This window comes from Lynx canadensis, chromosome B2 (assembly GCF_007474595.2).
Source record: "Lynx canadensis isolate LIC74 chromosome B2, mLynCan4.pri.v2, whole genome shotgun sequence".
Taxonomy (NCBI): Eukaryota; Metazoa; Chordata; class Mammalia; order Carnivora; family Felidae; genus Lynx; species Lynx canadensis.
In genome coordinates, this window is record NC_044307.1 from 95164511 (window position 1) to 95189298 (window position 24788).

Genomic DNA, 24788 nt, shown 5'->3' on the forward strand with positions numbered 1-24788 from the left:
AACCCCCAGGGGTACCTGAACACCAGTTAAGCTCACCACTCTAATGTAGCGTGCTTTCATCTCTAAGCCTTCATCAGTCTATTCCACTGAGTCAAAACTCTTCCCCACCCCCTCTCTCAACCCCACAACCGCGACATTCACCAGTCTAACTTCTGTTGGTCCTTCTGGACTTAGCTCATGTGGTATGTCCCTGGGATACGTCTTCCAATGTCCCAAGTGATGATGGGGCCCCTGCTAGGACTTCCATAGCATCTCCCTTTTCTATGTTGACATTCATGACATTGTGTTACCACTGCCTGTTAACTTTCCTGTCTTCCTTAGAAGTTTGGGGACAACAAGGACCAGTCAGTCATATTCATGGCTCTATCCCACAATATCAAAGTGCTCAGCACACAGTAGGTATTCAAGAACTGTTGAAAGAGCAAATGAATGAAGAAATATGAGAAGTCCTTTGTGAGGGTAACCAGCCTAGAAAGCATACAGTCAACAGTTCTCTCCTTTTGTAAGAAAAGTCTTGGGGCTCTTGGCTCCTCATACAAGGTTTCTTCCAACTCAGGAGCCCTTGGCTTTACTGTCCCATGTATTTGCTGGCAACTACTCAGTTCTGCAGCAACATATTTTCACCAGCCCAGCTTCCTTCAACTGATGGAGTCAAGTGGCCCAGCTGTTGAATTAATTCCATCATGGTGGTCTGGGCCTAGGCAGAATCATGTTCATGGCCAGAATAGTTTCCAAGAGGAGGAGGCACACTATACTATTCAGGGCCACAGGAGAGAATATTAAGGTTGGTCCCAGTCAGAAAGAGTGCAGAGACTATTTTTCTACAACAAGCTTTGTAGAATCTTTTGACTCTTTAAATATATGCACAAGGGCACCTGGGTGGCTCAGTCGGTTGAGCATCCGACTTTGGCTCAGGTCATGATCTCCCAGTTCGTGGGTTTGAGCCCCGTGTTGGGCTTTGTGCTGACAGCTCAGAGGCTGGAGCCTGCTTCAGACTCTGTCTCTCCCTCTCTCTGCCTCTCTCATGTTCACGCTCTGTTTCTCTCTCTCTCTCTCAAAAATAAACATTAAAAAAATTTTTTTAATATATGCACTAATAATTTTTTAAGTAAAAATTTGATTTTTAAAACTTTTCTACTCTACCTTCCTTAAAGTTCAGGAGTGGGAAATTAGCAGATAAAAACTTATGTGATTAAACAGATTATGTTAACACTGAACATCTTAACTTGCCTATATCAGATAGTGTACTAAGGACAGGTCTACATCATTGCCATAGTTTTGTAATACCCAAATGGTAGCTACCATATCACTAAGCATCTTGTAGATATTCAGACTACAGTTTTTCTTTATAGACAGCGTTATGTTGTTAATATATAACAAAATCTGAATTATCACAGGAATTGTGGGTTCCACATAATAATCATGATTGAGCTTATTCTTTACCTTTAGTAAGTCATTCACAGAATAAAGTAAATCTTAGGCAAGCTGTTTGTTATGCCCCAGTACCCCCTACCTCCAAAAATATTTTTAATCAGAAAGGTCTTAAAAACTGGCATGGTATGTAAATACTCAATATTCTTCTTTATCCACAAATTAAAAGATTTAGAATCTATAAAACACTACCAAAATCGGCAAAAAAAAAAAAAAAAAAAAAAAAAAAAAAATTTTTCAAACTAAGAAACAAACCCTTAACTATAGAGAATAAATTGATGGTTACCAGAGGGGAGGTGGAGGGAGCAATGGATGAAATAGGGGGTGGGGATCAAAACACACACTTATCATGGTAAGCACTGGGTAACATATAAAATTGTTGAATCACTATACTGTGCACCTGAAATTAATATAATGCTCTATGTTGACTGTATTGAAATTAAAAATAAAAACTGAATAGAAAGGATTCTGACCATCCACTTAATTAATACCATCACCTCATATATAGGAAGGTAAAATGTGATATATAAAATTTAACATCTGTCACAACTTCAAAACAATTTTTCAATAATCACATAATTCTATTTTATCTCAACTTCTAAAATGAATAATGTTCCATTAATGAAAATGATTAAAAATTTTTATTTCATGTACAGAACTATTGAATCACTACATTATATACCTTCAACTAATAAAACACTGCATATTAACTGCACTAGAATAAAAATAAAAATAAATAAATTTTTAAAGATTTTTGGATTTCAACAATCTTTTCAGAAATATCCCACACCACTTCCCTATAACATCTATATGGATCAAAAACATATTAACTTATGTGACATAGCAAAATGGATAAAAATTCTAGCATAGGTAAGATATAAACAAGTCTAAAAGGATATAGGCCACAATATTAACAGTGATTATCTCTGAGTGCACAGGATACAGTGAGTGATCATTCCATTCATTGTCTTTTTTTTCCTTTCTGCCTAGCCATCCAATTTTCCTACCATGCCACGTACATATTAAAATATTTTAAAGGACCTAATAAAAAACAGCTCTCCTATGAAGAAAGAGCAGAGATGCCCCTAAGAAGTGCCCTGAAAGTCAGTGACAAAAGCTAGAGGAATAAGCCTTCAAAATAAGTGAAAGGTTACAAACAAAAAGGAGATAGGAGAAACAGAGTGAAACGTAACTTCTCTTAATACAGCAGAGAATCAGGTCTCAAATCATTCTGTATCTTCTTCATGAACACCAAGAAGTAACTTGCAGAAACACTTGTACTGCATTTTGCATTACTATCACCTCCAATATCATTTTCTAAAAGTATTTTAAAAATCTCAGATAAAATTCTTAGCACTTACTGCTGTAAGGCCTTCATTATTACAAATGTTGACATCAGCACTGTATTCTAATAATTTACTCATGCATTTCTTCTGCCTGAAAAGAAAAAAAGACACAGATAACTGGTAGAAGAAAAATAAGCAAATGACTATTATTTTATTGCAATACTGACTACACTCAACATTAGTTGGTGGCAAATATTAATCTGTATCTTTTTAAATAAACACTATAACATATGAAATAAAATGAAAAATTGTTTCTATAATTCAAGATAATAGGATAAAGAAAAGGTACAATGAGGTTTTTGTGTCATTAAGACAACTTTATCGTTCAAAATGCTAAGGAAAACGGGACGCCTGGGTGGCTGTTGGTTAAGCGACCAACTTCGGCTCAGGTCATGATCTCGCAGTTTGTAAGTTCGAGCCCGCGTCAGGCTCTGTGCTGACAGCTCAGAGACTGGAGCCTACTTCAGATTCTGTGTCTCCCCCTCTCTCTACCCATCCCCTACTCATGCTCTGTGTCTCTCTATCTCTCAATAATAAATAAATGTTAAAGTAAATAAATAATTTTTTTTTTAAAAATGCTAAGAAATTTCTACTGTTGACTGAACATTTGGAATAGTAACCTTCCTCAGAAATATAAGACAATGGGGGGTGGGGTGCCTGGGTGCCTCAGCTGGTTAAGCGCCTGACTTCGGCCTAGGTCATGATCTCACCATTCCAAGTTCGAGCCCTGCATCAGGCTCTGTGCTGACGGCTCAGAGCCTGGAGCCTATTTCAGATTCTGTGTCTCCTTCTCTCTCTGCCCCTCCCTCACTCATGCTCTGTCTCTCCCTGTCTCGCTCTCTCTCAAAAATAAACATTAAAAAAAATTTTTTTAAAGAAATATAAGACGGGGCGCCTGGGTGCCTCAGTCAGTTGAGTGTCGGGATTTTGGCTCAGGTCATGATCTTGCAGTTCATGAGTTCAAGCGCCACGTCCGGCTCTATGCTGATGGCTCAGACCCTGGGGCCTGCTTCAGATTCTGTGTCTCCCACTCTCTCTGCCCCTCCCCCACTCACACTCTGTCTCTCTCTCTCAAAAATAAAGTTTTAAAAAAATTAAATAAATATAAGACAATGAAAGTCAATGTTCTAGTATCCTACATTCCTGATTACAAGATATTTAAAAGTTAATACTTAGATGAGTTATAAGAACATAACTATAAAATTAATGAAGTGCATATCTATGCATCCCCCTACCTATTTCATTTCTTTTTTTTGTTATTTTTACTGTGGAAAAATACACAGAACCTAAAATTTGTCATCTTTTTTTTTTTCAACGTTTTTTATTTATTTTGGGGACAGAGAGAGACAGAGCATGAACGGGGGAGGGGCAGAGAGAGAGGGAGACACAGAATCGGAAACAGGCTCCAGGCTCCGGGCCATCAGCCCAGAGCCCGACGCGGGGCTCGAACTCACGGACCGCGAGATCGTGACCTGGCTGAAGTCGGACACTTAACCGACTGCGCCACCCAGGCGCCCCTAAAATTTGTCATCTTAACCATTTTTAAGTTACAGTTCAAGGGTATGAAGTACATTGATATTACTGTGCAACCATGACCACCATTCAAGCACAGAACTTTTTTCATCTTGCAAAACTGAAACTCTATACCCATTAAACAGTAACTTTCCATTTCCTCTCCCCCTAGCCTCTGGCAACCACTATTCTACTTTATGTCTCTACAATTTATCCAAGTACCTCATAAAACTGGAATCAGACAGTGTTTGTCCTTTTGTGATTGGCTTATTTCACTTAGCATAATGCCCTGAAGGTTCATCCATGTTGTAGCATAAGTCAGAATTTCCTTCCTTAAGGCTGAATGATATTCCATTGTACATATCTGCCATATTTTGCTCATCTATTCATCCATCAATGGATACTTCGATTGCTTTCATTTTAGCTAATGCTGCTATGAACATGGATGTACAAATACTTCTTCAAGACGCTCCTTTCAATTTTATTGGATATATACTGAGAAGTGGGATTTTTGGATCACATGGTAATTCTATTTTTTTTTTTTTTTTTTTGAGCACCCACCGAATTGTTTTTCAGGCCATCTATACCATTTTTTTTTAATGTTTATTTATTTTGAGAGAGAGAAAGAGAGAGAAATGGCAGAGAGACAGCACAGAGAGAATCCCAAGGAGGCTCTGCACTGTCAGCACAGAGCCCCACATGGGGCTCAATCTCACAAACCATGAGATCATGACCTGAGCCAAAACCAAGAGTCGGATGCTCAACTGAGCCACCCAGGTGCTTCAAAGATTTTTTTTTTCATTTTTTTGAAGTTTACTTATTTATTTTGAGAGACAAAGAGCAAGCAGGGAGGAGCAGAGAGAGAGGGAGAAAAAAGAATCCCAAGCAGGTTCTGCACTGTCAGTGCAGAGCCTGATGCAGGGCTTAAACTCATGAACCATGAGATCATGACCTGAGCTGATACCAAGAGTCAGACGCTTAACTGACTGAGCCACACAGGTGCCCCTACATTTGTACCATTTTACAATCCCACCAACAATGCATAAGGGTTCCTTTTCTCCACATCCTTGTTCACACTTGTTATTTTCTGCTTTTTTTTTTTTTTGATAGCCATACTGAGTTTGAGTTGGCATCTCACTGTAGTTCTGATTTGCATTTCCCTAATAATTAGTGATATTGAGCATCTTTTAATGTTCTTATTAGCCATTTGTAGATCTATGTAGAAATATCTGTTTAAGTCCTCTGTCCTCTTACAAACTGCCTATTGATTTCATTTTGCTCACAATGTTTACTCTTAGCCTGATCCATTCCCAGTGACTATTCAATCTCCATTTCCACTTCACTAAAGAATGAAGGGGTGCCTGGGTGGCGCAGTCGGTTAAGCGTCCGACTTCAGCCAGGTCACGATCTCGCGGTCTGTGAGTTCGAGCCCCGCGTCAGGCTCTGGGCTGATGGCTCAGAGCCTGGAGCCTGTTTCCGATTCTGTGTCTCCCTCTCTCTCTGCCCCTCCCCTGTTCATGCTCTGTCTCTCTCTGTCCCAAAAATAAATAAACGTTGAAAAAAAAAATTTAAAAAAAAAAAATAAAAAAAAAAAGAATGAAAATTCATGCTTTAGAAACCAAAAGTGATGCACACACAATATATTTATAATACACATTTTATACCCACACATATATATATATGCTTGACAATGTTCAGCACTAAATTAAGGAAATAAGATATAATCCATAGCATGAAGAAGTTTATGATCTGGTTGAATGAACAATTATACATATAAAAAATATGTAACAGTGTACACATAATAGCATATTATGTACTATATGTCATATGCAATATAACATATACATAGTATTAACATGAGTATACTACATATATAATGCTGTATATGATATATACAAAGTATATAATATAGAGTATGTATGTGTATATATTATTATTTACTCAATTCCATCATAAATTTCTTCATGACTTAGACTGTATATTTCTTAAATAAACTCAATAAAATCACAGCTAGGTGCTCTCGATGAACTGCAATAAAACTTGATTAATTGATTAATTATTCAATCTTATTTATAAGTTAACAGCTAAGCTTTTTATTAACTGAATAAATATTTTTTAACAGAGAACAAATTACTTTTCTTGCTTTGGTTTCTGTATCTGAAATGAAGTTAAATGTCATTTAAAATCAGCATTATAATCAAAGAAAAGAAAGAAAGTTCTGAGTAAACTTATAAGTTCAAACATTTACAAAGTTCCTTTATCTAACACATTGTTATGAAAATCTTAGGAAATAAATCCTCCTTAATCCTAAGACAACAGACCAGATAGTCTTATTAAAATGAATACGTTGTTGGTGCGCCTGGGTGGCTCAGTCAGTGAAGCATCCGACATTGGCTCAGGTCATGATCTCATGGTTCCCAAGTTCAATCCCCGCATCGGGCTCTGTGCTGAGAGCTTAGAGCCTGGAGCCTGTTTTGGATTCTGTATCTCCCTCTCTCTCTCTGTCCCTCCCCCGCTCATACTCTGTGTCTCTCTCTCAAAAATAAATAAACGTTAAAAAAATGTTTTTATGAATACATTGTTTAAAGTGTGTGTGTGTGTCTGTGTGTCTGACTGTCTATACCCATATTGCTGGATTTCTAAAACATCTTCAAGCTGTCTTGGACCACTGGCCTACTGACAAAATAAACACTTCCATGGGAATGGGCCAGGGAAACAGTCCCAAGGAGGTGTTGGGGGGGGCGGGGGGTGTTGATGAAGAAAAACAGCAATCCATAATGTTCCCCTTCAAAAATGAATTGCAAAAGAGAAATATGAGAGAAATTATGTTTTCTTACTTAACAATCATTATTGCTACTTTCCAGAATCTCAGTAAGTCAAAACAACCCACTAAATGAGCACCAATTTTGCCAAGAATTAGAGCTAAAATATTAATTAACACACAGACTCTGCCCTTTATGAGCTCACAACACAGCCCAAAAAAATAAAGAAAAAAAATCGTATTTCAAATCTGAGCAACATGCAACCTAAGAATTCCCAACAATTTTGAAGTCTTCTCTTTTAATATTATCTCATATAATCATGAGCAACCCTGGATCCTCCTGTACAGGAAGCAACTATTTTCCAGCCCCAATATTGCAATAATTATAGGAAGCTTATGGTAACCCAAATGACACAAAGACCAATCATGCAAGTGGTCTGTGGAAGCTTAATGGGTCTTCTACTAGAAAGGAGGGTAATTCAGTACTAATGTACCCAGCACCACTGGTTACAGAGAGGACTGCTAAAGCAGGCCAAGAGAATTATACTACTCATCTGACGATAACTGAGGGAACAAAACAAAAAACTAAACCCCAAAAACAGACGTATGAGCAAAAGGCAGACTTCTGCTTCAGTCTAGACAAATCTGAACTCGAAGAAATTGTAATAAAAAGTTATTTTTGAAAACAGCAGCAGCTACAGGAAGTAACATGCATTCAAGTCACTCAGCAAACATTTACGGAACAAGTCTAAAATGTACAAGGTACCCAGTAATAAAAAAGAAAGTAGTTAAGTATTAAATATCAAAATTAATCTTCACAGAAATAGAAAGGCATCCAAATCAGATGTTATGTTAGGGTTACAAACTCTTCTTATTCCTTCTCTCCTCGCGGATTTGCCATGTGAATCAAGTAATTTCTGTTGTATTTCTTCGTCTTTTAAACTTAAAGCTCTCCAACTTAAATGCTTCCACACATCCCCCCAGCAAAAAAGATAAATATGTGAGGTGTTAATGATGGATGTGTTAACTAACTAAATGAAAGGAATCCTTTCACGATGCATAGATCTACCAAATTATCATCACGTACACTTTAAATATCTTACAATTTTGTTAGTTATACCTCAACAAAGCTAGGGGAAAAAAAAAGTAACGGTCTCCTAAATGACTTAGGTCTCTGACTACAATGGCAGTAGACATTTTATCCCCAGTGTGTAATGATGTGTCCTCTCACTTACAGTTGTTGAGATAGAGTACTGAGATATTTTTTTATTTGTAATTTTTTTTTTTTTTTGAGAGAGAGAGAGAGAGAAAGAGAGCAGGGGAGGGGCAGAGAGGGAGGAAGAGAGAGAATCCCAAGCAGGCTCTGCTCTGTCAGAATAGAGTCCTAGGCAGGATTTGATCTCACAAACTGCAATATCATGACCTGAATCGAAATCAAGAGTCAATGGACATTTAGCCGACTGAGCCACGTAGGTACCCCTTAATGTGTAATTTTTTTAAAAGAGCTTTGTTACTATCCCACCAACACCTGGGATAATGTATCCAGATCTGACATCAATTCAGCAAGGAATGAATTCAACAAGATCTATGACCTTGAGTGTGACACCCTACAAACATATCTAATGTGGCTAATTATTATAAAAACAGCTCTTTGATCAGCACACTGTTACCTACCAGAACAGTGGACAACTAGTTCACATGCTAAATCAGGAACTGGAACAGAACAGTCAGTGTCAAAGGACCATGCCTTCCCCTGGTCCAACCTAGACGTCACTATGATTTTTGTATTTTTGGTTCCACTTTAATCCTTTATATGCAAAAATTTAGTCTCAGAATGATGCAGTGTACAATTTTAGCCCCATATCTATCTCAGTTAGGCAGCTACCTCAACTACCTAGAATCCCAGATCAAAAGAGGAAACAAAAATATTTTCAAGAGTAATCAAAGAGACACATGGGAATAAACTTTATAGCGTTTGAAACATGTTTATAAATGTAAATTCCTCAAGTCCTGAGTCAAAACTACTTTTTTTCATTTTAAACATAATTTCAGCCATTTGATATGGTTTTGCAGTCCAAGAGAATTTTAAGGAGTAAAAAACAGTGGTAGAGGCAGACACAAAGATGTGACATCTGAAATTTTCAACAACAAAAAAAGGAAAACGAAAACCATAAAAAGTATAGTATGGTTTAAAATAGCACATAATAACATAAAGATGTTCATAATGATGACCAAAGTTATCCAAAAAAGGCAAAAATATATTTACATTTTGGAAATACCAGTTTTATAATGGGAATAAATTTATTTAATAAAAAATTCAAAAGGAAGGCTAGTAAACACATTATTTATTCAGAAAGCTTTTTGTCATAATTAAAAGAAAACACAACTTTTGGCACTGAAATGAGTTAGCTAGCCTCACTTAGAAAGCTGACTATAGGACAGCCCATTCTCAAAAAATTATAAATAAGCTAGGTACAATATATTTACTCTATCTTTAATTTCATTAATAAAACTAACTAAACAAGTAATTTGGAAAATAAGGTATGAAATTAGACACAGGAAAAAATTATCAGGAAAAGGGATACCAAAACAAAGAGGTGACAACTCTGCTTTTCAGAAAATAAAATGTCATTATAATACAAGTAAAAATGAACCTCAACAAGAATATTTTCAAGAAAAAATATTAGTAAACAATGTAATAAATTATTAAATACGATAGTTCTTTAAAAATTGAATATAAGACCCACAACCCACTTTCCAAGGCAAATAATGGTCAAAAGACAAAATCATCAAGAGTGCCTTGAATACTGTTAGACATAACTGATAATGGAACTTAAGCTCCTCAAGGAAACAAAATATTTACCCATTTCGAGCTGCCAAATGAAGGGGCGTACAGCCTGAAATATCTTGATAGTTAGGATTCGCTCCTTTCTTTAAGAGCAGAACCAAGCATTCCACCGATCCACAACTAAAACAGTATTAAAAACAGTTCAGATACATTCAATGAATAGCCACAGTTGACATAACTTAATTAAAAAACAAAAAGCTCTAGTAAACACATTATTTTTGAGGTCCATTATTAACTTACAATTTGATTTAACTTCCGTCACAAATAGTAAATATCCTCTACTTTCAAGATGGTACATTCTACTATGAAAGCTACGAAGATATTCAAATAAATCAAAATAAAGTATTAATACACACAAAAAAAACCACATAGTACTTCCAGAAGCCAAATTTATAATGAAAAATTAATTTTAACACATTTACCTAACTCTTGAAAGGAAGTTAGATGTCAACTAATTGAGTGATTGATTACATACTTGAAGACTATGGGTAAAAATCATTCTCAGACCTAAGTAAAAAATATAAAGCCAATGGCTCTGTGAGCAGTTAACATATAAAATTTCATACTGGTAGGATAAGAAAAAGATTACAGTGAAAATAACCTTTGTTTTCCTTTTCAAATTTTTATTTAAATTCTAGTTAACAGTGCAATATGGTTTCACGAATAGAACTCATTGATTCATCACTTACATATAACACCCAGTGCTCATCATAATGGAAGTGTCCTCCTTAATACCCATCACCCATCTAGCTCTTCTCCCACTGATCTCCATGTCCCACAGTTTGTTCTCCATCATTAAGACTCTTATGATCTGTTTCCCTCTCTCTCTTTTTTCCCCTTCCATATGTTCATCTGTTTTGTTTCTTAAATTCCATTTATGAGTGAAATCATGTGGTATTTGTCTGTCTCTGACTGACTTATCTGGCATAGCATAATACACTCTAGCTCCAGCCACGTTGCTGCAAATGGCAAGATTTCATTATTTTTGATGACTGAGTAATATTCCATTGTGTATATATAACACACCTTCTTTATCCATTCAAGAGTCGATGGACATTTGGGGTCTCTTCATAGTTTGGCTATTGTTGATAGTGCTGCTATAAATAAGTGAATGTACCCTCTTAAATACATCCAGGAAAGGCAACCTACTGATCTGATCTAAAACAAGCTAAGACAGTAGATGTGAGACTTGAGTCTGATCTCAAGGTTATCTAGAGAAAGAATACAAACATAGCATACTATGCTCTAAACAGAATAAAGAACCATTCAGCAGCCTATTCTCATCTTTCCCCAAAACTACTGTAGGATAACAATGATCCAGAGCTTACTGATCATTACTCTAGATCAGACTTTAATCCACAATATCTTTTTTCTTACTTTGCTGCAATGTGAAGCAAGCTTCTTTTCACACGTCCAAATGCATAATTGACATCAAACCTCGAATTTGATAGTAGCTCAGAAACAGACCTACACCAAAAGAAAATTAGTAAGAGTCAATATGTTAAAAAACGTGCTTGTAAAAACATAGTAACTCAAGTTAATAGCTCTTCAGTTACTCTTAACAATTATCCAAAAAGCTCTGTCCTACAACAACCAAGAAACAAAGCACTATTCTCTAAGCATAGCATGGTAGCCAGCAACATTTTATCCAAAAACCAACTGCACTGACCTATAAACTGGTGTTGAAGGTTTCTTCATCTGCTGATCTATATCATCTGCTCTGAGGAAACCTAAACTGGCTTCAGTTCTCCCTAGATTCTTAAGAAAGACTCTTGGGCTGGCTAATCCCCTTGCAAAAAGTATGGCTTATCTGTATTAATCATAGCCAAATAAGAAAAATCAGATTAAAATATGTTTTAGTTGCATAAGACAGGAAGTTTAAAGCAAAAAAATTATTTACATTGTAAACTACTGCAAAACAGTTCCCTCGTCACTTTCTTATTACACCAAACTATCCAATGGCTAACCACAGCAGAAATGTCTGCTACAAGTGTAAACATCTCAACATCTAGTCAGATAACTGTGTCTCATATGCACCAAATAAAAAGAACATCAAAGTAGAACATTAGGGAAGTAAGTTGTCCATCAGCCCTAACCTTTTGCTATAAAGATCAGTAGTGACTTCTAACTGAACCCATCACAGTGTTTTTCTGTCAGTGACCAACCAAATACCTGACTTAATAGCTGACAATTCATTCAGAAAATCTCTTACCATAGAATTTTACAGGTGATACGGATCTTGGAAAATTTTGGTTTTTATTTCACAGACAGTAAATTATAACAGAGGTTAAACAACATGCCCCAGGACAACATCTATGTCCAAACCGTGTGTGTAGGTTTGTGTGTGTGCATGTAAGTGTACACAACATTTAGGTAAATTTATATACTTCCCTTACTCATTTAAACAAAAAGTATACATGTGAAATAGGCATGGAGTGCCCGGGTGGCTCAGTCAGTTGAGCGTCCGACTTCAGCTCAGGTCATGATCTCGTGGTTCTTGAGTTTGAGCCCCACATCAGGCTCTGTGCTGATAGCTCAGAGTCTGGAGCCTGCTTCGGATTCTGTGTCTCCCTCTCTCTCTGTCCCTCCCCTGCTTGTGCTCTGTCTCTCTCTCTCTCTCTCTCAAAAATAAATAAAAGTTAAAAAAAAAAACTTAAATAGGCACTCACCTGTGTTGATCAGCCATAACCATTGGCATTAATGTATAAACAGCAGTTTCATTATCTGAGTAAAAAACAAAAACAAAACAAAAAACAGAATTAATTTATCTATTTTCTTCCAAAGATACTTAAGACTACTTTAGAGTTTTTCTAATTTCATATAAAAAGTAACAAGAGGTGGAAGAAGGTTAAAGATAGTACAGAGGGGTGCCTGGGTGGCTCAGTTGGTTGAAGTTGAGCATCTGACTCCTGGTTTCAGCTCAGGTAGTGATCTCACAGTTCATGAGTTCCAGCCCAGAGGTGGGCTCTGTGCTGACATCACGGAGACTGCCTGGGATGCTCTCTCCCTCTCTCTCTGCTCCTCCCTGGCTCTCTCACTTTCTTTCAAAATAAATAAATAAACTTAAATTTTAAAAAGTGCACAATACCAGAGGTATTGCAAAATTTGCAGCAATGCAGAACTTTTTATCATAATGTTCAGTCCCTTTAAATCATCACCAAAGTGCTTATTAGCTTCTGGATGTGATGGGGAAAATGAGATACATATTAGTTTCTGTAGCTTTACAAAAAAAATTTCTTTTACTTCCAAAGATGTGTTTATCAACTTCATGTTTTATCAAACTTACATGTAGTTTGGGGAAATTTTAAGTATATATGGGCATTATAGATATATATGCTAAAATAATTTTAAAACATTAAATATACATAGTACTTGCTTCTTGCCAACATTAAAACGAAAGAAAGTATTTTAGAAGCTTTTATGAAACTATATTTTACGAAATTGAATTTTTGTTATTAAAAAAAAATTTTTTAATGTTTATTTATTTTTGAGAGAGACAGAGACAGAGCTTGAGCAGGGGAGGGGCAGAGAGAGAGGGAGACACAGAATCTGAAGCAGACTCCAGGCTCTGAGCTGTCAGCACAGAGCCCAACACGGGGCTCAAACTCACAGACAGTGAGATCATGACCTGAGCCGAAGTCGGACGCCCAACCGACTAAGCCACCCAGGCGCCCCTATTTTATGAAATTTAAGTCTTAATTTTCCCTATTACTTTACACCATTCACATTTTCATTTATATCTTGTATAGAGTAAGTTCACAGAAGTGTGATCCAAAAGAAAAGGTTAAATGTCAACAATATCTATGATAGATTATACTTACATAAGTTTCAGCAATGTTTGGATTTATTTTTACATATTACTAGTGGTCGTTTCTCAATTCAATGCATTTATGTTTTTTTATGAGTTATTTACAGAGAAGTAACTCTGACAATGACCATTTAGCCCTTAAAACATTAATGCTGATACTAAATTAATGAGTTAAGTTTCAGGAAGAAAAGGGTATTTGCAGAGTATCAAAGTATCTTCCCAAAATATTGACTAATTACAAAGGAAAATAGTAAATTTACAGTGGAGAACCCAGCTGATAATCACCTTGATCAACTGATAAAGGGTAGCATCACCAGATATAACACATATCAGTATCATGTAGTATCATGTAGCCTCTGATATATAACCCACGTTTTTTTATAAAAAGCACATAATGAAAAAAATATCAGACAAACCCATATTAAGGGGAATTCCACATAACATCCAAGCAGTCTTCTTAAAAAGTCTCAAGGCCCAGGGTGCCTGGGTGGCTCAGGAAGTTAAATGTCTGATTCTGGATTTTGGCTCAGGTCATGATCTCACAGTTCATGGGATCTAGCCCCTTGTTGGGCTCTGCGCTTACAGCACTGAGCCTTCTTGGGATTCTGTCTCTCCCTCTCTCCCTGTCCCTCCATCACACACATGGATGTGCACGTATGGATGTGCACGTATGCACGCACTCTGTCTCTCTCTCCCTCTCTCAAAATAAATAAATAAGCATTAAAAAATGTCTCAAGGCCATTAAATTCAAGAGAAGCTTGAAGAACTATTACAGTTTGGGAAAGCTAAGGAAACATGGACAACTAAATGCAATATGGTATCACCAACTGGATGCTAAAATAGAAAAAGGACATTGTTGAGAACGCTTGTCAAATTCTAATAAAGTCTGTAACATAGTCAACAGCATTACACCAATGTTAATTCCTTAGTTTTGACAACAATACTATGGCTGTAGAAGATATGAACATTATGGGACACTGACTGAAGGGTGCATGGAAATTCTGTGCTATTTATGCATTTTTTTCTCTAAGTCTAAAATTACTTAGAAATAAGAAGGTGTAAAAAAAGGGGGGGGGGTAACTGTTATCATTAAAAGAGTCTTAAGAGATGATCAGCCAAATGTAATATGTGGACTTTGGATACTGATCCAAACAAACCAACTGTAAGAGAATGTTTCTGAGAGAAGAAAACTCAATATGGACTGGGTATTTGATGATAACAGAAATTATTGCCAACTGTGTTGGCTCTAACAATAATATTGTGATTATGTTTGAAAAAAGCAGTTTACGTATTTAGAAATATATACTGAAGAAATATATAACTGAGAAGGAAAAAAGTTATCACCATTTCTTCACATCTTTGCTCATTATTTCACTATTTGTAAGTATATCCATGAAAAGCAATTTAGTTCTAGTCAGGACTATTCACAAATTCAGCATACAGATGCAACATTTTCACTACAAAAAAATAATAACAAAAAATCCTAATCGTAACAGCCCACATGTTTTAAACCATAATCTTTTGGGTTTTAATTTTTTTAAATATTTTTAAATTGTTTTTAATGTTTATTCATTTTTGAGAGAGAGCGAGCAAGCGAGTTGGGGAGGGGCAGAAAGAGAGGGAGACACAGAGTCTGAACCAGGCTCCAGGCTGATCAGCACAGAGCCCAACGCAGAACTCTAAGTCACAGACTGTAAGATCATGACCTGAGCCAAAGTCAAATAACTGACTAAGCCACCCAGGCACCCCTTAATGTTTATTATTTTTGAGAGAAAGACAGAGTGCAAGCGGGGGGAGGGACAGAGACAGAGACACAGAATCCAAAGTAGGCTCCAGGATCCCAGCTGTCAGCACAGAGCCCAACACAGGGCTCGATCTCACAAACCCTGAGATCATGACCTGAGTCAAAGTCGAAACTCAACCAACTGAGCCACCCAGGAGGAGCCCCTAAAACCCAATCTTAAAGGCACTGTTCTAAACACTTTATATACATCATCTCTTTTAACGTCACAACCATCTTATGAAGGAAGTACTATTATTACCCCCATTTTGCAAATGAGAAAACTGAGCACTACATTAAGTAACAAGTTGTGTGATGGTGTCAGTAAGGGGCTCAGTTCAAACTCAAAGCTGGCTGAGTCCACAGCCCATACAGTAAAAACCTTACAGTGTACCCAGTATACTACATACAGTAAACAAAAGGCCTACATACTTATTCTTTTATGCACAATACACTCTATTCTCTTCTATTTCAATTTTTTTGTTAATGCTGACTGCAATAAATTATTCTCATTAACTATCAGTGAGTCACCACCTGGAGCTGAAAACACTGCACTAAGCCTCCCTTGACATGGCAACATTCTTTCTCTCTCGTATGATACACGCCCTAATAAACATCTGAACTTCCAAACGATGACAATTTCATTAAGTCCCTCCATAATAAAGAAAGTCACAAAAAGGAAATACCCTTATTTTGAATTTAAATTTTTAAGTCAAATTAGTACATAATTTCAAGTGACCATGAATGAGCATCATAAGGTTCACATGGGTTTTATTTAAAGGGTATTTATTTAGGTAAAATTCAGATGCAGATCTTACTTTTTAAGTCACATATAACCTTATAAAAATTCAGTTCACATACACTAAAAGTATGAGGAAATAAATATAACCACAACTATGATGCTAGAAGGAGACTATCCAGGAAATAGTATACTATGAAAGAACAGAACAGGGGTGCCTGGATGGCTCAATCAGTTGAGCATCTGACTCTTGATATCGGCTCAGGTCCTGATGTCAAGGTCATGGGATTGAGCCTGCTCGGGATTCTCTCACTCCCTCTCTCTCCACAGCTCACTCACTCTCTCAAAAATAAATAAGTAAACATTACAAAAAAAGGAAAGAACAAAATTTGTTGTCACATGCTTCCTTCTCCACACTCATGAAGACACGTTAAGAATTAGGCACATAATTAAAGTTTTCAGAGTGATAAGAAGAGTTTAATCTCAGTTTATCAGATATGGTGACCATTTTGATCAATTGATAAAGCTCCAGAACTCTACAACTAAAAGGAAATCCTTTAAGAACAGGGAGCTCAGGTTCATTATATTATTTACAATTTCTCTATAAAACCATCAAATGGGAGTGATTTTTTAAAAAGTGATAATCACAGGGCGCCTGGGTGGCTCAGTTGGTTAACAGCCAGACTTCAGGGCTCTCTTCAGCAGCACAGATACTAAAAAGAGCCAGACTTCAGCTCAGGTCATGATCTCATGGTTCGTGTGTTCCAGCCCCATGTCAGGCTCTGTGCTGACAGCTCAGAGCCTGGAGCCTGCTTCAGAGTCTGTGTCTCCCCCTCTCTCTGCCCCTCCCCGCTCACATTCTGTCTCTCTCTCTCTCTCTCAAAAATAAACATTAAAAAATATTTTAAAAAATACAAAATAAAAACTGATAATCACCCTAATCATCATTCAAATATATGCTAATATGGGTTCAAGTTCTATTATTTTACTAAACAAACTCACTGTAAATTCAGTAGTTTAGGACTATTTTTTCCACATAAACAAACAATATAAACCAATTTTTTAACGTCCACTGAGAATCCACATCCCTAAAGTAATTTCTTTCTCTACACTTCCTCTCTCACAAGAATATTCCAATGTTAGCCCTGACCAGGATGATTGAACAACCTGCACTCCATTACTTAGTGGTATTACTTAGTGGTGATACTCAGGTTTTCATCATCCCAAGGAAACATAAATGTGTTCTACCAGAATCCAGATTCAGTAAATCAAATACGCAGTTTAATCCTATGCAACAAAGTTAATTTTAGAGTAAAAGGAGATTAAAAACTTTCCAACCTTAATATTGTGTTCCAATTAGACGTTTACTGATCACTGAATTCTAACATGGCAAAATAAGTACAGTATCTGATTATTTTCTAAATTTAGAGAGATCTCAGGACTTAATTCTGCAGCTTTTAAAATGCAAGCACAAGCTGGATTTTTGTAACCAGAATGCAATGCATACACGCGCGCACACACACACACACACACACACACGCGTGCGCACACACACATATATTACATACTTGAAAGAGCCAAGCTCAGAAAATTCAAAAAGATACATCAGAACTTAGGGACAAAGACAAACTAAAGGAAAAAGATGAACAAATTATTACAATGAAACAGAAACAAATGTAAGCAAGATGCCACTTTTGCCTAGCAACATGAGAGAATGTTTTAGTTTTACTTACTACTCTAGTTTCCAAGGACCCTAGACCATTGGTGAAATTTTCTATGGGAGGGTGATAACTCAGAGCTTTAAAAATGTCGATGTAATTAGGTCTATAATTTTTCTCACACTTATTAATCCTAAGGAAATATTTAGAGGAAGGCTAAGACTTTAAAACTACAAAGTTGCTCCTCATAAAATCTATTATCAAAACAAAAATGAGAGTCAATATTTGTTACATGTATCCTATGAAATGCTGCAAAGTCATTAGGCATATTTAAAGACATAAAAAATGTGATATTTTCTAAAAGCAAAAGACTATATGCAGTAGGTACTTAATTTGATAAAGAGAAAAAAACACTAAGGAAATAAAATACTAACACTTTATTACTAAATGGCAGAATAACAGATTTTTTAAATTATTCTTCTTGAAATTTTCTATAATGAAAATACATTACTTTTCAGAGCAGGATACATTATCAAAGTCTTCTAAATCATATTTGTGTAAAATATAGTGGAATTTAAACTAAGCAACATAAGTGCCTGGTTAATTCAACTGTACGTGCTGTGTTCTTCATCAGCCTACGCCCATAATTTGTGGAAAATGAGTGAGGACAGCACCTAAGAAATGGACTCAAAGTAGAAGCTGGAAAGAAAACACAGAATGTAGAAGTTCAAGCTAGAAGTCTAGTTACTGACATCATTCATTATTTTCAGTCAACTACTTCATACTAGCAGAATATCAAATAGAAAATCATTTTTCAGAAAGTCACACAAATCATCCCTATTCTTAATCCTAAATAGAGACTGGGGGGGGGGGAATTTTTCGTGAAAATTACCCCTAAAGTCCTCAGTGCCACATTTATTTGTTTGATGACTCTCTCCCAAGGTCCCCTTCCATAACCTACAAGTCACCTCTCCGGCAGCAATCCAAAAAAAGTTTTGAAAAATGAAAGACACGGGGCACCTAGGTGGCTCAGTTGGTTAAGCGTCCGACTTGGGCTCAGGTCATGATCTCACGGTTCGTGGGTTCGAGCCCCATATCTGGCTCTGTGCAGACACACTCGGTGTCTGGAGCCTGCTTCTGATTCTGTATCTTTCTCTCTCTCTCTGCCCTCCCCTGCTTACGCTCTGTCTCTCTCGAAAATAAAATAAAATAAAATAAAATAAAACATTTAAAAAAATGTTAAAAAAAACAAGAAAAGGAATTCTATCTTAAAAAAAAAAAGAAAAAAGAAAAATGAAAGACACACTAATACAACGCATTAAAAAAAATTACCAGCCATAACCTCCTAACCCTTCTCTCGCTGGGGCATACAGAACCGAAAGCCTATTAGATGCAGCACTGCCATCTCCTGCTGCCACTAAACGGTGGGAATTCATGAGGCTGCGAACAACAGTTTTCTCACCTCCTTTATTGCTAGTGCTTTACCCATTCTGAAACCCTGGCACAACGAACTAAAATCCCGGAACTACAAAGGTCATGCCTTATTCCTTTCTGGGGAAGGTCCTCGCCTCACTCTTAAATCTGATGAATAAATGAAGAAGGCAGGCAGGCACGCGTATTTTTAAAGTATACACATATACATACCTACATACACAAACAGAACTTTAAGAGTACAAGTGTGGTATCTGACACCCTTTTATCTGTTTACCATCAAAATACAACAGTGCTCTACATTTCCGAAAAGAAAAGAAAGGCTACTTAATTCCCGCTCTGCAACTTAAAGCAAATAATACTGTTTTGATGCATCTCTCTACCCCCAACTAGCAGCGACTGTAAAATGCCCCACAACTGTAATGTTTTCTGGATCCGGGTCTCCGCCATCAGACTGAAATTTCTGCCCCTTTGCTAAAACCTTAAATCGACAGTCGGGAGAGACTTCGGTCGTGCTTCTTCCAGCACCAGGGCCCCGCCAAGCCCAGACCTCCCGCAAACTCCCATCTGCCAGGGCGGGAGCCGCGGGCGAGGGGCGGCCGCGGGTTCCAGCCTGGCCCCTCCCAGCTAAGGAAAGTAACTGTGGGCGTTTTCTCGGCTTCGGGTCAGTTTCTTCACCCGACCTAGCCGCGCCCCAGCCCCGCCCTCCGCCCCCCTACGGCCGCCCCGACACGGCGAGCCCCCTTGCCCGCTCACCGTCGGGCAGCTCGACGGTGCGCGCGCGGCGCAGCGAACGCGTCAGGCGGTTGAGCTGCTCCATCGCTCTCTCCATCCTCGGCGCGCCCTCCGCGCACACCCCGCCGCGCCGGCGGCCTCCGCGCCCAGCGCCCTACATCCCGCCCCGGCCCGTTCGGCGGAAGAGCCACCGGCTCGCCCCGGCTCACGCCCGGGGCTGCACGGGCCGCTCGGGGCCGCGTCCCCCGTCCCGGGACCGGAGACTGCCTGACCGATCACTGACGGGGCAGCCGCGGCCGCCGATCGCGCCCTTCCTGCCACCGCCGCCGCTTCCCTCCCGGATTCGCACGGCCTTCTGGGAACTGTAGTTCCGAGCCGGCCGACCCGCGCGCCTGAGGCGGAGCCACGCTGGGCGCGCCCGTGGCTCTGCGCCGAGGCCACGCCGACGCTGGGGTAGAGTGGTGAGTGCGGGAAGCCTGGCCAACACCCGGCTTACCGCCAAGTTCCTGGAGAGACTTGCTGGGTGGCCCCACGCCCTCTCTTGCCCTCCAGAGTTGTACAGGAGCAGCTTCTTTCAATTCTGTCGCTCCCCTATATGGCAGATTGGGGTTCTGCGCGGTTCTTAAATCCTTCCTCGCCTTCCTCCTAGTTTGGGTACATTTGTTTTCCAGATACATGAACTGTTGAAATAGTGTATGTTCACATGTCAAATTTAAAGAAGACCGAAGTCAAACAAATGCAAAGCATTTTCTCTCAACTATTTGTGTCCCCATTGGGACAACTTCGTGAGGGCAAATCACGAACCTATCTTGCATCTTGTACTCCCGTACTTGCCACGGCACCTGACACAACGATGAAACTTTAAGGAAGATACAGATGATGACATCCCGAAAGAAAACTTTGGTTTCTTTAGTACACTGCTGAAGTTGAAGGTGACAATAGATACCAGTGGGGAATCCAGACTTTGACTTTATGACTTGCAAAAAATTTGACAATACCAACAAAGTGTGGAAGAAATGAATTATAAGGAAATCAGTGGGGGGGGGGGGGAATCATTTTTGTCAGCTCTGCACTGAAGTTGAGCACAAGCCAAGGTAAAAACAGAAATTTGAGCAGCTGAAACATGGAAGAATGCAATCCAGGTAAATACGAGCCTGGCTAACACCACTGACAATGAAAAAGTTAAGGGACGAATTTTCTTTTCTCGGACGCTTGAGTAATAAAGAAGCAAAGAGCTTGGACTTTCTCAGTTTCTCCTTCCTCAAGAAGCAAAGCTGTCCCTGCAATGAATGGGCACATAGGTGTTAATGCTACATGTTGCCTGAGCTAGAGAAAGAGTCTCACCTGCCCGTCCAGGATATGCAGGGGCAGATGGTGGCCGGCATGGTGTTCTCTGCCAATGCCCCCCTAAATTAGTTCTAAACTGCAGCTGTTGGTCACTTTTGCCACAGTGCAACAGGCTCAGGGCAGACCTCCTAACTAGCTGGTTCAGATGAGACCTAAACCAGTCTAACAACAAGATTGGGAGGTCAAAGCTTCAAAAGAATACCAAATGCTACAGCCCAGTCTGGTCCATGCCCAACCCTTTGCAATCTGGTTTCCACTGGAAATGCTTCAGCCTTTCTTGGCCTCCCCACTCCATTCAGAAGATCAAGACCACTATTGTACAGAAGCTAACACCTCAGTCTCTGTTATCACCATCACTCCCTAAGCTGTTACTCCCATTTAAATTACTTCCAATGTCCTGTGGGCACCAAGCCCAGAGTCTGGGTACACTGGCAGGAGCCCCCAATAACCTCCATAGTGGGCATTGCTCCCCATGCTGGTCACTATTCACCACAGGAGCAGAAGATGCTGGAAGAATGCTGCTATAGATTGTCAGGTCTAAATTCTGCAACATGAGGCAGTCTCTCAAATAGCTCTGCTCCAAGCTGTATGAAACTACAGTACTATGATAGGCTTATCACCTCCTTTCCAATACAACTTTCTACAATGATAGAAATGTTCTATAATCTGCACTGTCTAAAATAGTAGTCACTGACCAAGTGGAGGTACTGAGTACATGAAATGTGGCTAGTACAAGTGAATTTTAAATATGTATTTAAATGTAACTAAATGGGGTGCCTGGGTGACTCGGTTAAGCAACAGACTTAGGCTCAGGTCATGATCTCACAGTTGGTGGGTTCTGGCTAGCATCAGGCTTTGTGCTGACAGCTCAGAGCCTGGAGCCTGCTTCAGATTCTGTGTCTCCCTCTGCCTCTGCCCCTCCCCTGCTTGTGCCCTCTCTCTCTCAAAAATAAATGAATAAACATTTAAAAACACACACACACACACACACACACACACACACACACACACATAAGGGGTGCCTGGGTGGCTCAGTCTGTTAAGGATCTGACCTCGGTTCAGGTCATGATCTCGAGGTCCCTGAGTTTGAGCCCCGCGTCGGGCTCTGTGCTGACAGCTCAGAGCCTGGAACCTGCTTTGGATTCTGTGTGTGTGTGTGTGTGTGTGTGTGTGTGTGTGTGTCTTTCTCTGTCCCTCCCCTGCTCATGCTCTGTCTCTCTCCCTCTCAAAAATGAACATTAAAAAAAAAAATTTTTAAACACACAATACATATAATTAATTAAATTAATAGTTTAATTAAATTAATAGTTTCTATTAAATAGCCATACATGCCTAGTGGCTACAATGTTGAACAGGGCAGTTTATCACACCAAAGATAACAAAAAACACCAAATAGCTTTTCATAGGTTATTAGCTAAAAAACTGAGGATGTTCTCACTTGTCCTGTGGAAGTCAACACCAAGAATATCAAATGGAAAAATTTAAAAGGTCATTTTGTATCATAAGTTCCGTTATTAAAGAATAGAGGTTTTTACTTATAAGAATCCAGGTTTTTCTGTGGCCCATTTTAACATTTGGAAGAAGAAAACAATCAATTTGACAAAAAGCAGGAAGAGAACAGGGGAGGAAAAAGCAAAGAATAAAGAACAGTCACTGTAAAAACAAAACACAAAAATCAGATCCATGGCCACAGTCACAGAAAATATAAACAGACAAAACCTAATGGCTAAAAAACAGAAGTCTTGATTGTATGAAAAGGTAAAACAAAACAGCTATTTGCTATTTCTAAAAGGCCACCATTTGCAGGAGACTGCCATTTCCAGGAGGAAATGGGAAAAAAGATACCTAATAAATTTTTAAAAGCTGTTGTTATGTTTTAGTCCAGGTTATCCAGAGACACAAGACCAATAGGATATGTGTACATATGTAGAAGGAGATCTACTATAAAGTGTTGGCACATGTGATTATGGAGCCTGTCCAGCTCAAAATCTCCGTGTGGGCAGGGAGGCTGGACACTCAGTAGAGAGGATGGTGCAAATCAAGTGTGAAGGCAGTCTGCCAAAGAATTCTCTCTTGCCAGTCCTTTCCTTCTATTCAGACCTACAAGAGATTGGATGAAGTCCACTCACGTTATAAAGGACAATCTGCTTTAGTCAGAGTTCACTGATTTAAATTTTAACTCATCCAAAAAGATCTTCCAAATGGACACATAAAATTAACTGTCACAACACTATTAACATTAGCAAAATAACCTTTAGAGCAAAAAACATTATTAGAGTCAAAGAGACTACAAGAAGTTTATAATAGTCCTGAATCTACACTGACAACAGAGACTAAAAATAAATCTACACTTGACAGAATAACAAAAATAAGTTCCACCACCAACGGTAGATTTTTAATACCCTTTTCTCTGAAACTGATAGAGCTAGAAGAAAAAGATAGGCAAGGAGATACAAGATTCAGAAAATTGAAACACAATCCTTATCAAGGGCATGTGTGAAACATTCACTCTCCTAACATAGAGGGGATACACATTCTTTTAAAGTACATAAGTTACAGGGCACCTGGGTGGCTCGGTAAGCGTCCAACCCTTGGTTTCATCTGAGTTCATGATCTCATGGGTTTGTGAGTTTGAGCCCTGCGGGGGGCGCTGCGCTGACATGTTATATTTACAAAAACACAAAGGGCACTAGTGCTTGTCTTCAAAACAGCCTCAATCAGGAGGCAACTAAGGAGACCATGAGAGAAGCCAGGCTAGGGTAGTGTGCAAACTGCAAGGAATGAAGTGTACAGAGGCAGCTATCAAAGGAAAACAAAGCAGGCTGCAAGTCAAGGAAGGCAAGGGACAGAGGAGCCAGAAAAAGGAACTCTGGAGACGAGCCACAAGAACAGCCACGGGTCTCATTAAGCCACACTCTCTCATTCAGTATACAATCAACAGAATTTTTAAATTAAAGTTCAGGATCCTATACTTGCCCTGTTGAATTTCAGCTTTGAATACTGAGGCCCCTATTGTATCTGCAAAGATCTTTTTGGATCCTGCATCTACTAATCAGGTGTTTAGTATCCTTCTGTGATGTATATCATGTACAATGTTGACAAACATCTCTCTATAGAGATTTAAGTCAGGTAACAGTGCTGAAGTAAGAGGGGGCCAAAGGAAAAAAAAATATTACAATTGCCACTTAAAACTTTTCCTACATTATCTTTAATTCATTAATGGGCTTTTTTGGAGAGAATGTTTCATACTCATTTATGAGTATATCTAATTATCCATCTATTGAAAGCCACGTAAAATGGTTGTGCACCTTTTAGCCCTATGCAGAGGCCCGTGTGGTAAGGAACTGAGGCCAGCCTCTGACCACTGGGGAATTGAATCCTGCCAATAACCA

At 38.6% G+C, this 24788-nt stretch overlaps 1 protein-coding gene across 1 annotated transcript in view; it reads right to left on the reverse strand.

The window, feature by feature from the left end:
* The window catches only part of HACE1 (HECT domain and ankyrin repeat containing E3 ubiquitin protein ligase 1), a 122200-nt gene extending 101844 nt beyond the window's left edge, over window positions 1-20356 (reverse strand). Inside the window, 5 exon segments of the mRNA XM_030316034.1 lie at window positions 2793-2868; window positions 9914-10018; window positions 11276-11365; window positions 12568-12622; window positions 20071-20356. Of these exon segments, the coding sequence (XP_030171894.1) occupies window positions 2793-2868; window positions 9914-10018; window positions 11276-11365; window positions 12568-12622; window positions 20071-20146 (402 nt within the window). The 5' untranslated portion in view covers window positions 20147-20356.
* Window positions 20357-24788: the final 4432 nt, after the last annotated feature.